Source organism: Streptopelia decaocto, assembly GCF_964273445.1.
Source record: "Streptopelia decaocto genome assembly, chromosome: 2".
Taxonomy (NCBI): Eukaryota; Metazoa; Chordata; class Aves; order Columbiformes; family Columbidae; genus Streptopelia; species Streptopelia decaocto.
Window position 1 is genome coordinate 145,857,469 of NC_138655.1, and position 18,869 is coordinate 145,876,337.

The 18,869-nt window shown below is 39.1% G+C and overlaps 1 protein-coding gene across 1 annotated transcript in view; it reads left to right on the plus strand.

Moving 5' to 3' along the window:
* LOC309435877 (myosin-IIIa-like) overlaps window positions 1-18,869 on the plus strand; it is a gene marked incomplete at both ends in the record, with an annotated part of 56,925 nt that overhangs the window by 11,853 nt on the left and 26,203 nt on the right. The window contains 5 exons of the mRNA XM_082044619.1: window positions 554-764; window positions 2,806-2,953; window positions 10,469-10,622; window positions 15,682-15,761; window positions 18,504-18,709. Of these exons, the coding sequence (XP_081900745.1) occupies window positions 554-764; window positions 2,806-2,953; window positions 10,469-10,622; window positions 15,682-15,761; window positions 18,504-18,709 (799 nt within the window). The remainder of the gene's footprint in view (window positions 1-553; window positions 765-2,805; window positions 2,954-10,468; window positions 10,623-15,681; window positions 15,762-18,503; window positions 18,710-18,869) is intronic.

Below are 18,869 nucleotides of genomic sequence, written 5' to 3' on the forward strand. Positions count from 1 at the left end.
TTCTTTGGAAGGGATACCTGACGTTATAGGCTGCAGGGAGGCAGAGGAGGCAAAGAGGCAAAAATTCTCAAGGAAGTTGCGACTCTTTTAGAGTGATTACAGGTGGGGAGATAATTAAGTCTTCATTCTATATTTTTACACATTTTTCTGCCATAAATAGAAAAATATCGTGCAACTGGGAAAGAAGCAGTAAAAGGAGGACAGCAATGACTTATATGGATGGATTATAACTGAGAGAGGTATTCACACCTCAGAAGTTACATGCTCCTGACATAGGCAGCTTGATTTCTCTGTAGACAGTTTGGAGGAACAGCCCTCTTTATAAAGCAACTTAAAACCTAAAGGCCTCTGCTTTTAATCACTTACTCACTGACTGCAGTGGGAATGCTGGTGACTAAATTAGACACTGACAACTGTTTGGTGTGAACACCCTTGTTAGGGCTATTTCCAGCCCTTATTCATAATACATTGCACTTGCAGCCTTGATTGCAAAAATGTCTATTTCTCCTTCCAAAGTCTGCCTCTGAGCCCTGCCTGTGAACTTCCTTCCCAGGTGCATCCTTACTGTGTATCCAGGCAGATGAACTGCAAGAGGCCCTCACCTCTCACTGTGTGGTGACTCGAGGAGAAACAATTATTCGTCCCAACACTGTGGAAAAAGCCACTGATGTCAGAGATGCCATGGCCAAAGCACTGTACGGGCGCCTCTTCAGCTGGATAGTCAATCGCATCAACACTTTACTCAAACCTGACAAACATTTAAGGTAAAAGAAGCTTTTCCATCATGGAGAATAGTATCACCTACAAGTGTTCTCATCTACTTTTTCTCTGCTACCTTTTTGTTTCTGACACCATCATGTTAGAAAAAAAGCTTTTATCTTATTCGTAGTATGCAGTGAAAATATAGTAGATATGGATAGCACAGGTGTCTTATGCTTTCCTGTTTGACCTTCTCTCACTTGACCCTTTGTAAATGACATATTAACTACTTCTTCCTTTACACTAATTCCCCTGTACACAGAGTTGACTTTTGACATTTATGTGTTGGTTACACAGGTCCTATTCTGCTCTTACTTGCTCCCATGCTGGTGCTTCTGTTGCTGTTCTTACGAGCATGATTCCATACATATGTGAGAGTAGTTTTCAAACACATTCTCTGAGGCTAATGCCCACCCTACCCTTACAGGGTGACTTTTGAACACACAGACAAGAAAGATACTGGGAATACGGATGTAACACATTTTTCAGATTAATCAAAGAAGAAATTATGTGGCTTTCACTCTAGATCCTAAAGGTCAGGGCTCTCTATGGCTGAATAACAGCAGTGAAAAGGGGCAAACTTATAACTACCTGAAGTGAAATATCAATAACAAATAGCTTTGGTTTGCAAATCAGCGTTTTCTAGATGTTTTTTTTTTCTTTAAATCAACTGAAGAAAGCCAAGGCTGCAATCCTAAATTTTGTCTGAACTTTCAAATATTATATTCAAATTAGTAAATGATAGAATAAAGTGCATGCAGCACTGTCTGTTACAGAACCTTTTTGAAATTGAATATTTACTGTGCTGGTGAGGACAGAGAAAGTTTAAAGTGAAACGTTCACTCAAAATAAACCAAACCAACCCAAACCAACTCAACCCAACCCACCCCACCCCACCTCACCCCCCAAAAAGGAACCAAACAAGAAAACCAAACACCCCGCCACAGAAGTCTGCTCTGGTTTTGTAGGAGTAAAATGATTTGTCTTTGTTATTTTTTGTAATTAGCTCTGGGAAGGAATGAGGCAGCAAATTTCAGCAGTCTTTTCACAAAAAAATGTAATTTCCAGACAGATAAATTGGTCACCAAAGTCAGGTCAAAATCAATAAACACCTTTGATCCTCCACAATTAAACTATTCAATTTTTGAGGTGGATTTCTCAAAGAGTTTCAAGTACTATTCATTAGTATCTTGAGGCTGGTTCTTCAGATCTGATTTCCTACACTTTTTTTTTTGGGGGGGGTGAGAAAGTTGGTTTCAGATGGCCCCTCAAAGGGATTTTATAGATGGAATGTGATTTATTCTTTTTAATTTACCTAGGAAAAAAATGCTAATGTCAACTTCAGTTTGATATAAAATATATCCTCCTAATCTTTTGTTTCAATTTTAGAACTTCTATCCAGTTGCAGAAATGAACACTTATCTTTCAGAATGCCTTAGCTAAAATTTCAAACTAAACTTCTATTAGTAGTACTTCACTGGAATTTAAATTCATACCCACACTCCAATGCTTAAAATAGTAATTTAGATGCATAGAAGGTCTGGCTATTCATTCTTTTGACTTTTATGTTAAAATAAGCAGTTTTAATTGTTGTGAATAAATAATATGAAGGAATCATATTTAATTACAGCAATCTTTGATTTCAAGATGCTGCTGAGTAAAGCCTGTTTTATTACAAAAGAAGCAAAAAGAACTCCATGTTGTTCCTGTACTGTAGTCAGTTTTTTACAATAGAATAATAACTAGCAAATATTAGTTTAAAAGTAAGATTTTAAATCCTCTATACACTTACCAGTTGACTCAGTCATTATGTGACTTGGTGTACACTTGGTGTATCTGTTTGGCAAATATAGTCACGTTTGAATTTATGTGCATTTATTGTTTTTTTTAAAAAAATGGATTGTTATTTTAAGAGATAGCTGGTTTAGGAAAAATTATCCTGTTAAAATGGCATATAGATTTAGCCCATTATTTCCTTTGGTGGAATAATAATAAAGTTAGTCACTGTAAAGGTACAACAATAGAAAGTTTATTGAATCTTTGCAGTGGAAACGATGACGGTTTGAACATTGGAATTCTTGATATCTTTGGCTTTGAGAATTTCAAAAAAAATTCTTTTGAACAACTCTGTATCAACATTGCCAATGAACAAATTCAGTTCTACTTCAATCAACATGTCTTTGCGTGGGAACAGGTATGTGTTGATCATTTTGATAAAGCTTTAATATTGCTGAACATATAAAACCTTGTCTCAAGAAATTACACTGTTCCTTCACCATAATACACTGTAGATTACAAATTAGAACAAATGGTTTCCAGGTATGTATTATGTGAAGCAGTATTTGCTATTTGCGATTAAAATGCCTACATAAAATGCATTAAACTTGAAATTTACAGTATGCAAGCAACATAACAGTGATAATCAGTTTGATGCAAATGCAGTGTTGCTTTCTTGAGTGATATGATGTGTGATTTTATGATAAAAAAAAAGAGTAGTAGCATAATTTTTAAAGTGCAGTATTCATATTAGCTTACTAATAACCTTAATGAACACTGAAATTCCATTATTAAAAAATGAAAGTCTTCAAGTTATTTTGTTCTTATTCAGGAACTAGATCATCTAAGCTAAATAATAGTGGATTTATTCTAAATAATTTGATGTAAAGCAGAGAAAAGTAATAAAATTTTAATTATAAAAGTTCATGAAATTGAAGTGTGGAGTGAAAAACCTCAAAAACTATCATCTCAACTCTGTAAATAATTCCATCAAAATTAAACTAATCACCTTTAAATCATTGTTCAGTATTGTTACTTGAAGAAATAACACATTTGAGGAAAAAAAGTATTAATCTTGCAGAAAATAGAAATATTCTAGAATTCTATATGAGCAGAACAGTCATTCAAATTTTAGGTGAAATAATACCTTCTCTCTTTTATTGGAATAATTGGCTTTTATGATACACAGACAAAAATCTGCCTGAACACCAATTTAAACTATTAGTAGAAAAAGAGTATTTTGTCTGTTTTAATCACTGCTTTTTTTAAGGATGAGATATATGCAAGTTTGGAATGTGTCTGTGTATGCAGGTGTGTACATGCATGTGTCAGTCTACAGGTTATATATCTATATGTAAAATGGATTTTTTTTTAATACAGGTCAATGCTTTATCCTGTTTCCAGTTATTTCAAGAAATGCTGTCTTGCAGTGTTAGACCTTGTGGTTGTTTTTATAGATTTATGTGAGAGATTTTAATTCACAACTAATTCCTTGTCCTTAATACCATCTAAAAGTCAGAGAGAAATTAGCGTGAACTACTATAGTTACTTAGGCATCTTCTTTCCAAAGTGCATAAATTCACACAAAAAGAGCACTTGATCACTGCTGTTTCTAACAGTTGGTAGATGGAAATAGCACTGACTGCATCACTGGTATTTATTCCTGTCAAATCCAGGCACTGACCAGGTCCCGTAGACTTGTGTGCACCCACTTTGCTCAAATGTACCCCAACTTGATCCTCCCCCACCAAGGGTAAGTCTTCCTTGCTCCAGGCTTTCCCTCTCATGTCAGGGGCCTCGGATTATTGGTCAAGAACAAGGCAAAGATGACGTCAAGTATCTCAGCCTTTTTTGTGGCATCCACTCCTGTTTAACAGCAGACCCACATTTTCCCTAGTTGCCTTTTTGCTGCTGATGGACCTCCCTTGGCTTTCCTGACCCTACCCCTGTACATCCAAATACTGGCTTAATATTCCTTCTCTTTTTTAATTAAACTTGGGTCCTAGTCAGTGTGATCTGCCTTTACTTGTTTCTAGGTATCCTACTACAGAACATTTTGGCCAGACCTATGTTAATGCAGAGGTTTATGGTGTCACCATCTAGTAGGAACAGTTTGTTCTCCTGCACACACCCCACTGCAGAGAGATCAAGTGGTTGTTTTGCTACTGAGAAGGTGAGGGGGGAGGAAATGAGCCTTTTGACAACACATGGTTTACTCATTTCTTCTTGTAGGAAATTAGTATGACAATGAGAGACCTTATGGAAAGGGAAAACCTTATGAAAGACCTTATGGAAGGGAATTTTACCCGCTCCCACTGATTCTCACATAGATTTCATTGACTCACACTCACATAGAAAGCACCAAGATGTGTGTGTTCAAGTGGTCTGACCAGGATCATTTGTGAGCAACACAGAGAATAAGGGACACCAACTAGCAAGGTCATGTTTCTTGGGTTCTTCTTGCTGAGACAGTTTTTGGACAGATCTCTTACACCCTTTAGCAGTCAACAGTTGTTACAGGGCAGTTCTTTGGCTCAGAACCTTACTTATTTGAGCCTCTGGAATCTTTAAGCAAGATCAGTTTTTGCTTGTTTGAAATATAAACATCATTATGCCTACAGTCTGTTTCCTTGGTGGGAAAAGGAAAGGCTTATGTCATGTGCCGTAACCTTGCTGTCATCCTCCTGTTGTCAGGTTTAGAGGGTGTTCCACTCGCTGGCTGGCTGTGTGGGGTTTTTATACATGTGCAGGCTTTCTGGTCTTGATGTAAACAACACTTTCCTTGATTTTATTGCTGTGAACAAATGCTCTTCATTCAAATCACAGGCCATTCTTTTAAGACTCTTCTGATACTAATATGCACATTTCCATTGATATTTCACAGTATCACAGTATGTTTGGGATTGGAAGGGACCTCAAAAGATCATCTAGTCCAATCCCCCTGCTGGAGCAGGAACACCTAGGTGAGGTCGCACAGGAACATGTCCAGGCGGGTTTTGAATGTCTCCAGAGAAGGAGACTCCACAACTTCCCTGGGCAGCCTGTTCCAGTGCTCTGTCACCCTCACTGAGAAGAAGTTTCTTCTCAAATTTAAGTGGAACCTCTTGTGTTCCAGCTTGATCCCATTACCCCTTGTCCTATCATTGTTTGCCACTGAGAAGAGTCTGGCTCCATCCTCATGGCACTCACCCTTTATATATTTATAAACATTAATAAGGTCCCCCCTTAGTCTCCTCTTCTCCAAACTAAAGAGACCCAGCTCCCTCAGCCTTTCTTCATAAGGGAGGTGCTCCACTCCCTTAATCATCTTCGTTGCCCTACGCTGGACCCTCTCCAGCAGTTCCCTGTCCTTCTTGAACTGAGGGGCCCAGAACTGGACACAATATTCCAGATGTGGTCTCACCAGGGCAGAGTAGAGGGGAAGGAGAACCTCTCTCGATCTACTAACCACCCCCCTTCTAATACACCCCAGGATGCCATTGGCCTTCCTGGCCACAAGGGCACAGTGCTGGCTCATGGTCATCCTGTTGTCCACCAGGACCCCCAGGTCCCTTTCCCCTACACTGCTCTCTAATATGTAATCTCCCAACCTATACTGGAACCTGGGGTTGTTCCTGCCCAGATGCAGGACTCTACACTTGTCCTTGTTAAATTTCATCAGGTTATTCCCTGCCCAGCTCTCCAGCCTGTCCAGGTCCCGCTGGATGGCAGCACAGCCCTCCGGCGTGTCAGCCACTCCTCCTAGCTTGGTGTCATCAGCAAACTTGCTGATAGTACACTCAATTCCCTCGTCCAAGTCGTTAATGAATATATTGAATAATATTGGCCCCAGCACTGACCCTTGGGGCACTCCACTAGATACTGGCCTCCAACTAGACTCCGCACCATTGACTACCACTCTCTGGCTTCTCTCCCTAAGCCAGTTTGCAACCCACCTCACTACTCTATTGTCTAGACCACACCTCCTCAACTTAGCTGTGAGGATGCTGTGGGAGACTGTGTCAAAGGCTTTACTGAAGTCAAGGTTTTCATTTATACCAGTGATAATATTACTATTATGAGTGTTCGCATTCTACCTTTAACACGAACCGAGTAAGAGGTCTACTTTAATTTGTGTCACCAGTACACCAGATTATATCAAGCTTCATTATATTATCTTGTAGTAGTCTCCAAAGGTGTTACTGTGGCAATGCAGAATGAGCTATACAGGTTAAGTTCATGCAAGTGTGGGTGTAAATCCCCCTGCTTTCAGAACCAGGAAATGACAAATGTATTATTCAGCATTACAGCCTAATGGCAGGGGATGATTTGCAGTATGATTCATAATCATTATAAGGCATAACTTTTCACTTATGTGTAATGTGTTTGTTTCAGTTTTACATCATAAGAGAAAGCAGGTGGCTTCAAAATCAGGTCCTCCCTGCTGACAAATAAGAGAAAGCTATTTGCAGGAAAATAATTCCAAAATTTTCTATACATAAAAAAGGAAAATATTTTCAAAATCATATAACTGAAATTAAAATTTCAGCATATCATTGTTCTTGTTAATCATACGAAGTATGACTTATGCAAAAGCCAAACAACAGGATGACCCCTGCCCTTCGCTGGTGAGCCTTCCTGACTTTACACACGTGTAAGGGTTTGTGTCTTTAATACTAAAAGACAGGAGTTATGTTTAGAAAGCTGATGCCCACTGAGACCTTTGCCTTGACTTTTGCTCAGCAGAAGCTGACTGCTCTGCTGATGGAGCTATCCTGTTGCTGGGGACCCAGGTTGGCACAAGGTTTTTTTAGGTTACTACTAAGCAAAGCACAACTTCTTCAGTCCTGTCCTTCAAGGTGTTTCTCCTACATGTAGGTACTGATGTAAGTTAATGCTCTGTCAACTCCATGATCTGCAGGTAACATTGCACAGCAAGACAACCTTCACATTTCTTTCTCATTTGTGATTCCTCCATAAAAAGTAAAAGATATAATGTCAAATACCTAAAATATTTTGGAAACTGGCAAGTTTACTGTCAGTTGTAAGGCTGCTACTTTAGCATTAAATATATGCATTGTTTATTTTACATTTATATGACAATTTAATCTACTACTTTAAGCTGGAAAATATTAATTCTCAATAAGTCTTCAGTGTTCCCATTTAAACCAAAGTGTCATCATACCATGTTCTCAGCAAAATGCCATTAACTTTTTTTATTAAACATGAAGACCATTTCCTAATGCATTAAGTAATTCCTTTGAATTACCCAAGCTAATATTATCTAGTTTTGATCATAGAAAAGATACCATGCAATATCAAGATGAGGTAGGAGCCCAAGTATTAGTGTAATTCAGTCATCCCCTTTGACATCTTATCCATAGGAATGCTTCCTAGTGGATTATACTTTAGAATTTCAATGAGCAGCTGCTATTTTTAGGAGCTTTCTTGTCATAAAACGTCGTGGGGGATCACAGAATCCTGTAGCTGATTCAGCTTATTAATTCAAATAAGATTTATTTTATTATGTTTTGATGATGTGTATCATTAAGGCTTTTATCCTTGCTGCTTGTATCCTAATAATATGGTTGAAGACCAGCGTTGCGTAAGAAAATGTAATATGGTATCTTATTTCTGAGCCATCTGTCACACCAGTGCCTGGACAACTTGGTTATCAGTCATCCTCCAGGAGCCCATGGGAAGTGATGGAGTGAGCTCCTTCCATACCCTCCTGGGCAGATGGCAGCATTGCCGAAACCGTCAGCACTGATGATCTTTCAGTTGTCAAGGTGCAGACACAAAAGTTTGCATGGTCACATATGCTGCAGGCTTGGAGGTCAGATGCTGCTGTCACGGTGCAGTAGCACAGCTATTACAGAACTCCTCTCGGTTTGGAAGAGAACTCTTTTATCAGCTCTCTAAACCAGCCTCCCACACAAAGCATTTGAAAAAGTTAATCAATCATTAGATAGGTTGTCTGTGAGAGCTTGTTGGAGGATGTCTGAGTGTCACAGAACACTCTTCTCTGATAGATTCATCCTGAGCAATCTCTTCCTTTTTCTCCCTTGATAACTGTACTCTTCATAATCCTAAGCAGTAACAGCTGGTTTCCTGAACATACCATCTGTGTGTCAGCACAACCGTAGCCCTCGGTTAAGCTGCCCCTTCTCTAGTGTTATCTTTGGAAGATAACACAGACTTATTCCCTTCCTGCCACTAGCTCCTACAGGTACATAATTAACTTCTTGCCTGTATCAGTGATACATTTATTGCTCTCCTGTCTTGTCCTGCTACTCAGGTCATTGGTCAAAATAAAAAGCAAAACTTCACCTGTCCACTGCTCCAGGGGAGACATGAATGAACTTAATGTTATATGTCTGAGATGAGGAGCCCCCATAGGGCTTTGGGAGAGATTCTTACTGCTTACACCCTTGAACGGGCATACAAACTGAGCCATAACCTATCCTTAGAGTGAAGAGTGTCCTGGGAAGTTAGATCAATCTGGATACTGGAAGGGTTTAGTTATATATTTTGTGTCCTCTTTCAAATGAATCAGCAGATTTATGTGTTTGGGCCTGTATTTCCAGAACAGTGTTTTTGATTTTATTAATTTTGCTGTTTCTCTCTGACTTAGAGATTAAAAGGTATGAAGTCTAAAAACATCTGCTTTTCTGTTGTATATGGCAGTTAACTCCTTTTCAAAATGCTCAGTGTAATTGCCTTCTTATGCAGACTCAAGTGAATGACACAGAAGGAGAGGTCTCTCAGGGTTAGAGGTATTTGAACTCATTAGTATTAGCCATCATTCATGTTTATGACACTCTTCTCACAATGAATTCAGGATAGCACAACTGTGATGTTAACACCATACATTAATACAACATTTTATACAGTCCCATCCTTTGGAAGAGGGATGGTTTTTAAAGTAGATCAAAAGCTTCAGTTATGTGTTTCATGATATAGCCCTGGCACATATGGGAGTGCTGTGCAGTGGTAACTGCTACTGCATTATGCGATGCCAGTGAGAATAACAGAGGGCTGGCAGTCCCTAGAGCATCCTTCTCTTGGTGAATCTATGACTGTCCTCTGCCTTGCTGAAGGATTAAAGAAAGTCGTTCTTGTATTCTTCAGCTATAATTTAAATTATTTTCAAGAGAAAACCATCACAACACACGGTGGACCCAGCAGTTGTTATCAGGTTTTTCTCAGTCTGCTAGGAATCCAAAGATATTTGCAGCATTCAGAAAGAAAGAACAAAACAAAACAGAACTCCACCAGCTCTTCTATTCGCCAACTTTTCTATTGTTTTCTTAATCTTATGGAATACCTTTTCCTAGTTCATTGAAAGGAGTGAAAATGCTGTAGATGCCAACCTTGGACAATTTATTTAATTTTTAGAAATTATGTACACCATTCTTTAGTTGTTAGAAAGTGTGTGCACCATTCTTCTCCACATAAGAACTTTCCCAGGTGTTTGAGGAAAGGGATTAAACAAGTGAGGTCTCTGTAATCTTTAGGCATGTTTGTAAATCTTGGCCATTGTACATCACATAGATCTGAGCAACCAATTGGGAATGTAAATGTAGCTCTAAATTATTAAGAAATATTTTTACGTTGCAGATCAGGGAAGTAAATAGACACTGAGGTGTCCATCTGCAAACACTATATCGTCTTCAGCTCTGTTCCTTTAATTCTTGCATGTTCCTGGAAAGCATCTTATTTTACCAAATATGCCACAGGGAGCACTTACATATCCAACATCAAATTAAAATCTATAGGCTGACAGTGTGATACATCCCAACTGACATTTGTTCCTGGAAAACCTTGGTGTCTTTAGCCCTGGGGCATACTTTTTCAATGTAGTTCTAATTTGTCACAGTTGACAATTTGTGAATTATTTTCTGAAGTGGTTCTGTATACATAGACAAAACGTGCCTTCTGTTGCTTGTTACAGAATGAATACCTATATGAAGGTGTTGATGCAAGAGTTATAGAATACGAGGACAACAGGCCCCTTTTAGATATGTTCCTGCAGAAACCGATGGGTTTATTGTCCCTGCTGGATGAGGAAAGTCGATTCCCACAAGCAACAGATCAGACACTTGTAGGTAAGTATATGGTTTATTTCACAGTTTTGTAGGCTGTCTCCCTGTTAGATTTCTGTTTGGCATGTCCAGTTTAGGCTATATGCTAGTTATGTTTTCAGTGATTCCACATTCCAGTGTCACAGCATGTTTGAGGGAGGCAAGCATGCAGTGTCTTTGATAGAGAAGCATCACGAGTACAAATAACCTAAGCTGCTGATCCAGATTTTGAATTCTTCTGCCTTCAGGAATTTTCAGCTGCAGAGTTTGAAAGGTAAGGATCAAACTGAGTTAAAAGTCTAGGTTCATATGCCAAGAACACTATTTTCAAAGTTGAATCATGTTTAGCTTTGAGATTTTTGGTGAGCCGTATCTGAACAAGAATTTTAGTGCTTTTTAAGAGTAATGGCTGCAAACCTGCCTCAGTGCCTTTCATCAAATTATGCTTCCTGTTTTTTTCTATTAATAAATTAAAATTAAAACACCTAAATTTGTTGTAATTCAGATCCTGAATATTTCAATGCTGCTGAGTAGTTGCAGTTAGAGTTGACTTAATTATTTCAGTGGGGTTTCTGTGCAGATAAATCCTCATTTTACTCATTTTTGAATGTGGAAAGTGTCAGATGAGAGTTTTAAGCAACCCCCAGTCACAAAACCTGATAAATCCAGTAATGGTGCCCATGCTAAAGAAATTATATGACCTTGTTGTCTTTCCATCCTCATACTTTTTAGTCTACAGTATAGAGGCCCTCAGTCAACTGGTCAATGTTCCCTCACAATTCCCCGAGGAATCCTTAGGAAGGATTACTACATTATTCCATATATGAAGACCAAAAGCTTAGAAAGGCAAACGATTTTCTGAGGTTTCACAGAAAATATTAGTACAAAGTAACTGATCCAAGAGCTTCCATATTCTCTGTCCAGTGCCTTTTCTTACAATATCATCATGGTATTTTTGTCCTTAAAAACATCAGTCTGTTTTGTGCCTCTGCATTGTCTGAGAAGCCAGGCAATATCCTTAGAGGGATACAGCTTCATAAGATGAATATTGTACAGTAACTCCAGTAAGATAAGCTATGTGTTTCCTTTCAGAAAAATTTGAAGATAATTTGAAGTCAAAATATTTTTGGAGACCCAAAAGAGTAGATCTAACCTTTGGGATTTATCACTATGCGGGAAAGGTAAGAGACCTAATTATATTAGTTGAGGATTGTGGACTGGTAGGGCTGTAAGGAAACAGAAGAGGTCAGTTGGGTTAGTTCTTAACCTTCATCTATTCACGGCTAACATGGAAATCTTGACAGTGCCTTACACATCAAAAGTAACTTGAAAAGATGTCACTGGTCACCTGAACCTTGCCTTGTAAAAGCAAGAGCTCCCACCTCCTTTTCAGCTCTTTTCAAGAGTATGGAGTAGGTCTGTGCAGTGCTGGAGCAGCTGGCCTGGGAAGAGGCAACACACTGCTCATCACTGATGGATCATAACTTGCACCTGGTGTAAGACAGTCAGCTACAAAAGGTCAGCAGAAACTCCTCCAAACCTTCTCTCCAACTGAATTATGCTTCACCAGCATTGCATATCTCACTGCTGAGGAGTAGAGAACCAGCTCTCCCTGTACCGTTCCTGATACCAGCCAGTGAAAATGGGGATTCCACCAGTGTCCCGTCAGCCCTTTCCAGTGTTCAATAAGCTTTTTCATAAGGAAGTTTTGCCTACTGCCTAACTTACATCTCCATTCCTGTGATGTAAGTTCGTTACTCTTAGTCCTGTTTACTGTGAAACTGGAGAACTATTTATTTCTACTTCATCTACAAGCTTTATGTTTTTAATTTAAGATTGTTACTGGGCTGTTTTGTGAGGATTTTTTTTTCTAAATAAATTATGTCAGTATCTTCTACCCTTCTTCACAGGCCAGGTTTTCTTGTTGATCCTTTACAGCATCATTGAGGTAGAGCCATGGAGGTACATTTTGAGTTAGGTACACAGTTCCTGGTATTTTTAGAGATTTCAACTGTCAATATGCAGTTCGTGATTTTGCAGACTTCCTGTACAATTAATACAGAAACTTCCAGGAAGAGTGGTAAGTCCTGGGTCCAGTACAGCACAATATGAATGGGACAGAAAGATTGTACAATCATATGGGTAATGCTGTATTGTATTGTTGAAATCAAGTGCGTTGTTAATTGTGCATTTACACAGGTAGTGGCACAAAGGAGGATTGCAATACACTTGTCCTAGTGATAAATCCACACTGGCTAAAACTTATATTAACATACCTGCATTAGGGAAAATAAATGTCTCAAGGTGCTTTAGAATGATGGGTTTGCTTTTAGTGATTTTGCATCATAATGGTTCTCAGTATTCAAAAGTTAGAACTTCCAGTGATCAAAAGAAGGACGGTAAGCAAGAAGAAGGCTGATGGCTGAAAAACTACTTGTGTATCTTGATATATTAAAAGCCACATGCCAGAGTGCTTAAGTTTACAATTACTTTTCAAAAGCTCTCAAGATACATAAATGCATTTTTAAACAGGTTCTATATAATGCAAGTGGATTCTTAGCCAAAAATAGAGATACTCTGCCAGCTGATATTGTGCTGCTACTGCGATCATCTGAAAACAATCTGACGCGACAGTTGGTAACCCATCCTCTCACAAAAACAGGTATTACTATTGTGGTAATCTTATTCTTCTCTAGCCTTCGTGATGACCACTGCTAGGTTTCATATGACCATTTGTTGATGACATTATACACTTTGTGGCTTAACTTTCCAACCCTAGAATCTATACAGAATGGAGCCCCAGCCATCTCAAGCTGCAGGGGAGGGATTGGTCTGGTCAAGTGCCAAGGAAATGGTAGAGGCTTCTTTCAGGGTCCTCTCTTCAGGGTAGGGGAGCAAGACAGGGAATGGAGTGCATCCGTTTTGTTGAGGACTGAACAGAAAGGATCAGGTAAGTCACTGGCCTTTTTTGGACAGGGCATATATAAATTGCCTATTTTCTCTCCGTGCAATTTTTCTCTGAAGTAGTAGAGAACCAAGGTTGGGGCTCCTAACATTCGCTGCAAAGAGTGAGGATACACTCCTCTTTTTCCCCAGTCTTTTAGTCCTTTACAGTAGATAACTTATGGGGTCCTAGTAGGGAGCCCTTCCTTGGGGAGTTCTTAAGTTGGGGTGGAGGAATATGACTGGCTCTACAGAAATTACTCCTTAGTTGAACCTTAGTTGAACACCATAGTTGAACCAGGCCTTTGCACTGTGTCCTACCTGCCATTTTATGATGATGGGTAAGTCTCTTCACAACCAGTTTGCTATTGTGTTGTATTACTCCCTGTGTGATGGCACTGATGCCATACAGTGCGTACTTTACAACATTACTTTCTTGTACAACTACACGGGAGATGTACTTGTAGTAGAACAGAAAAGCAAAATTGGAAGAGTCTAATGGAAATTTCTCTAGAATGTTATCATAGCTTACAGAAACTAAGGTTTTGGCAAGGGTCTTGTTTTTCACAAAGAGAGCTTTGCTGGTGGAACGCAAAATTTGGTCTTGAAGTTCCATTTTAAGTCGTTCCTGGAAAAACATTGAACTCAATGTCCTTGCCTGAACTTTCTTTTTCATATCAGCTAAGATACTAAACTATAATTTCTGTAGAGCCAAAGTCTGGGCCTAAATGGTCCCAAGAACTGATCGCAAGTCTTCTGTAATGTTTTGCAAGGTAACTCTGAAAGTTGTTTTAGTCTTCTTGTTAAATATTAGTATTATGAAATACTGTGTGTAGCCTTTCAAAACTGATCCAAACCATCCAGCTATAGCCAACTAAAAGTTAGATTTCTGATCTCAGTTATTCATCTAGAATCCATGGAAATGCAAAAGTTTACCCAGAGTGTGATTGAGGTGTTTCTCTCAGGATGGGATAAATCTCCTCTGAAGGTGCTTCTCTCCACTGAACACAGCGAGGATCCTGCAGACACCTCACTTTCAGATAGCTAAAGTTAGGTGTGAGTAATTGTCTCTCCTTCCTACCCTGTGATATTCAGCTAAGCCCAAGAGGGATTTAGCACTTGATATCATCACATAATATATGACGCATTAGCTCGGCATGCTGTATATTTGCAGCCATTTATCCAACTCTTATCCACCTCTTGCTGGTAGTAGCTGAGCACAGAGACATTACAGGCACTCCCAGTGGAGAGTGAGATTCCAGAGGTGTTGTGTTATTAGGAGAAGCACTGGGAGCATGCAGCAATGGTTGGGGTTTATCAGCATGGAGTGACATGATGGAAAGCTCATCAGAATTTTCATTATTCCTTTAGAAGACCAGTGTCTGTGTAAACCACTCCAGTGCACCCAGTCCTTCAAGTTACTTGCTTGATTAAGAATTTCAAGGTTAGAGGCTTAAAATTATGTCTACACTAGTAAACCAAACAGAGCCAGTCAACGGTAGCTGCAACACCCCCCAAGGATTGCCCATTTGGATTGTTAGCATGCTACCCTGGGATGGTTTTGAACCATGTCAGTCAGTGGTCTCCCAGAAATGCCCACTTCAAGAGAAAGTGCAGACCAGAATGGTTTCCAACAAGCTCTGTGGAAAGATACAACCTTATTTTTACCAAGGGGTTAAAAGAGCAGTGAAATATAGAGTTTATCTATATAGACTTGTATAATGCCATTTTACTTGCCCTTAGGACCAGAGAAGGTTCCTAGCTTTTCTTTCTTTTTAACTAATATAAGTTGTAGCCTTAGAACTACAATAGTGCAAGAACATCCTTAGTGTAAAACCACATGGATGCTCTAAGATGTGTCTTTCTTACCTTCTGCAGCAGTCTGTTTATTTTTTTGCTCTAGTAGATGACATAAGTGCTGAAGGAGGAAAATTCAGCCTATGTTCCATCTTCATGCAACTTCTTCAGAGCTGGTTCCATCCCAAGGGTAAAAGGGGAAATGAGGACATACTCGAAAAAAGTCAACGACCTTTATAGTCATATGGTTACACTGGGCCATGAATAAGGTGGTTTAGCGTAGTTTTTAGTTTAGATGAGATATAAGCACTTTGGTAGGTTGTTTTCTTTCATTTTCCCGTAGGTAACCTGGCACACACTAAAAGCAAAACTACGATCAGTTACCAAATGTGGACCCCCCAGAAATCAATCAGTCATACAAAGGTAAGAAAACTGACTTTGTGATTCTGCATTGAACCCTAATTTAAACTAGAAAGGCAATACTGTTATTGGTACTAAAAGTAAGCAAGTAACCCCTTCCTTGGTTTTTCTCCCTCTCTTATTTTCTTTTCTGTTTAGCTGGATATCTTTGTGTTGTGCAATTCATATCCCTTCCGTGAGGTAAAAAAAACCTAACATTTCCCTTCTTTCTGGCTATAGTTTTATAACAAATTCTGGGAAAAAGTATTATTTCCTAGCTGTGTTGTAGCAAAAAGAGAAATTAAAATGTTGGTGTGGTGTATAGTCAAGTTTCTTAGAGAACTACCAAAATAACAATGATGATAAAAGACAGGACTTCAGACTTTGTCAGGTTATTTGTGACATATTTAGATGCCCCATTATCAAGTTGTGTCCTCTGTGTGTGAATGTTTGTGTATTGTGTAGCAAAGTAATGTAATGTACTGGTGTAAATTATTTGTGCTAGTGATCATGCTGTAACGTTTTCTGTTTAGAAGACTTTATTTTTAATTAATAGTGTTCTCTGAGGGACGCTTTGTTGTGGCATTGGAAAGGGCTCTACAGGCTCAACAAAGATAAAAAATGTCATTTTCTTTCTTCAACTTTATAGCATGAAGCAGGAGATACTGGACATCATCCGAGAGAGACGACCAGCATGAAAACACAGACAGTCGCTTCTTATTTCAGAGTAAGACACCAGATCTTTTAATAAACTTTTCTAGAGTAGAATCAGCGTTTATTCTTTCACCTTTTCAAATGCATCTGTAGACTTAGAGTCAACAGTGATCCCTTTAGAGTTTGTGAACTGCATATATGGTGCAGCGGTTTGTGCAGTACAGATATCTAGAGGAGATCGTGATGTTTAACCTTTAATTATACTTGATTACATGGCCACATTTCTGTCATGATGATATATTATGATCAATATTAATCCTTCACTTGCTTTTTTTTTTTTTCTACCAAGGGAGATAAAGGGAGGTTGGACATTAGTGGTATAGCATTTCTTTAAGAGTTTAGGAAGCAAGAAGGCAAAGTCAATTTGGAGCAGGAGCTCCAGAGAAACATCTTGATGGTCACTTCTCAGAGGCTGTCCTGAGTCCATCCTTGTGGCTTGTTCAGCAGTGCTTAAGACCTTCCCAAGCACTGGCTTTGATGCTGGTCCTGCAATAGAAAATAGCTGTGAAGAGCATTCTTTCCTCCAAAGTGGTGCACAGGGTTGGTTCACTTGGGCTCGATTCTTATTTAGTCATATCTCCCAGTAAAAACATGAAGGTGGCTGAGGTGATGTTCATGACCTCTAAGAGTTCATCTGTATCTATGACAGAGAACAATAAGGAGCAAGATCTCTGTTTAGTAGATACAGTTGCACAGCTCTCTGGACTGTGAAGGGTAATTTCAGCCTAGATATCATGGTGGTCCAAAGCTGGATGGTGTTTTAGAGTTCTAGATGGAAAAAATTATTGAATCTCATTCAGAGCTAAAGTCTGTAATTCAGTGCATTACTAGTCCATCTAGCATCAGAGGCTGCAGATGAGTTAATTTTATTTACACTTTTCTGTTATTATTTTCTGCAGTGAAAATCCCTGCTCAGATCATGCTAGCTAATGCTCTGAAATGAAGATTCAGATTCAGCCTCATTTGTTTACTCATACACAGAAACCTGTGGGTGACTGAGAAAAGCATCTGCCACCTCAGACTGAGTGGAAAAAAAAAAAAATTATCCATTAGTGTGTCCTACTTGTTTGTGTTCGATTGGCACACTAGTGATGAAGCTAATTAAGCATTTTGCTGCACGGAGCAGCGTCTGTCCAGAATGAAATTGCACATTTTAATAGGAAACATATGGCTCTTGACATCCTACACTAGTTTCATGTATCCAACCTACTGCTGAACTGCATTACCTCCTGGCTGCCTCTTTCTGTTGAGTCAGGTTGAATCTTGAGGAATGAGCCTCTTCATTTGTGTTTCAATAAGATCCTCCCATGAAGCAATTTTACAAAACACCAGTCAAGGTTGTTTACAGCCAGATTCCCCTCAGTTAGCATGGGGAGCTACAAACTGCATCCCCTCTACTAGGCTGGTACCCTACTGAGGTGGGAAAAGTGCAACTTTGGAACTGTGATTTGTGTACTTCTAGTTTTGCCCTCCTCAGAAGTTTCCTCTTGGCAGGGTAGCTATGGTATCACCATCAGCCTACACAGTGAACAGGACATGCTAGATCAGAGCAGTTTGAGCAGCCCCTCTTCTGGGGTGGCCTGAGTTTCCTCCAGTCTAATGAAGGGATGGCAATGCTGGTCTTACACTTCCCATCCATAGAAGGATGATTTACTCTCTGGGTGAATTAGGATCTTCAAATAGGTGTCAAGAGGAAAAAGTGAGCTGTGATTACCTAACAAGGCTCCAGGAGAAGCAAATAAGTGTAAGCAGAGTTTCTGTTGTATTTAGACATTATGGCAGCTCATGAGAATGTTCTGTGTGTAATTTGGTACATCCATATGGAATCAATGGTTCTCTTAAGTAGTATACACTAGTAACTTAGAGATCTTATCAAAGCTAGAGTTGTTGTTGGGTCACTTACTTCATCTACCATTGAAGTACTAGCTTACTGAAATGTAAATGGGTTTGGACATGATTCTGATGGGATGAAATAAAATTTCAGATACACATGGACCTATATACAAGTTTTATAAACATCCTGGTGGCAGATATCTTGTTATTTTCTTGCAGTATTCTCTGATGGATTTGTTATCCAAAATGGTCGTTGGCCAGCCTCATTTTGTCAGGTGCATTAAGCCAAACAATGACCGACAGGCAAACAAGTTTGATAAAGAAAAAGTGTTGGTTCAGCTGCGTTACACAGGAATTCTGGAGACAGCAAGAATTCGAAGACAGGGTTATTCACACCGTATACTCTTCGCTAACTTCATAAAACGGTAACATTGATGTGAATAAGCCTTTCTCTTTCCTATCATTGCTGCCTGATGTCTGCTAAGCATCATCAGTATCTTTGGTATCATCTTTAAAGAAAGAAATAGAAGACATTTCCTGTGACAAAGATTACAGACTGGATGACAGAGAGCAGTTCAGGCACTA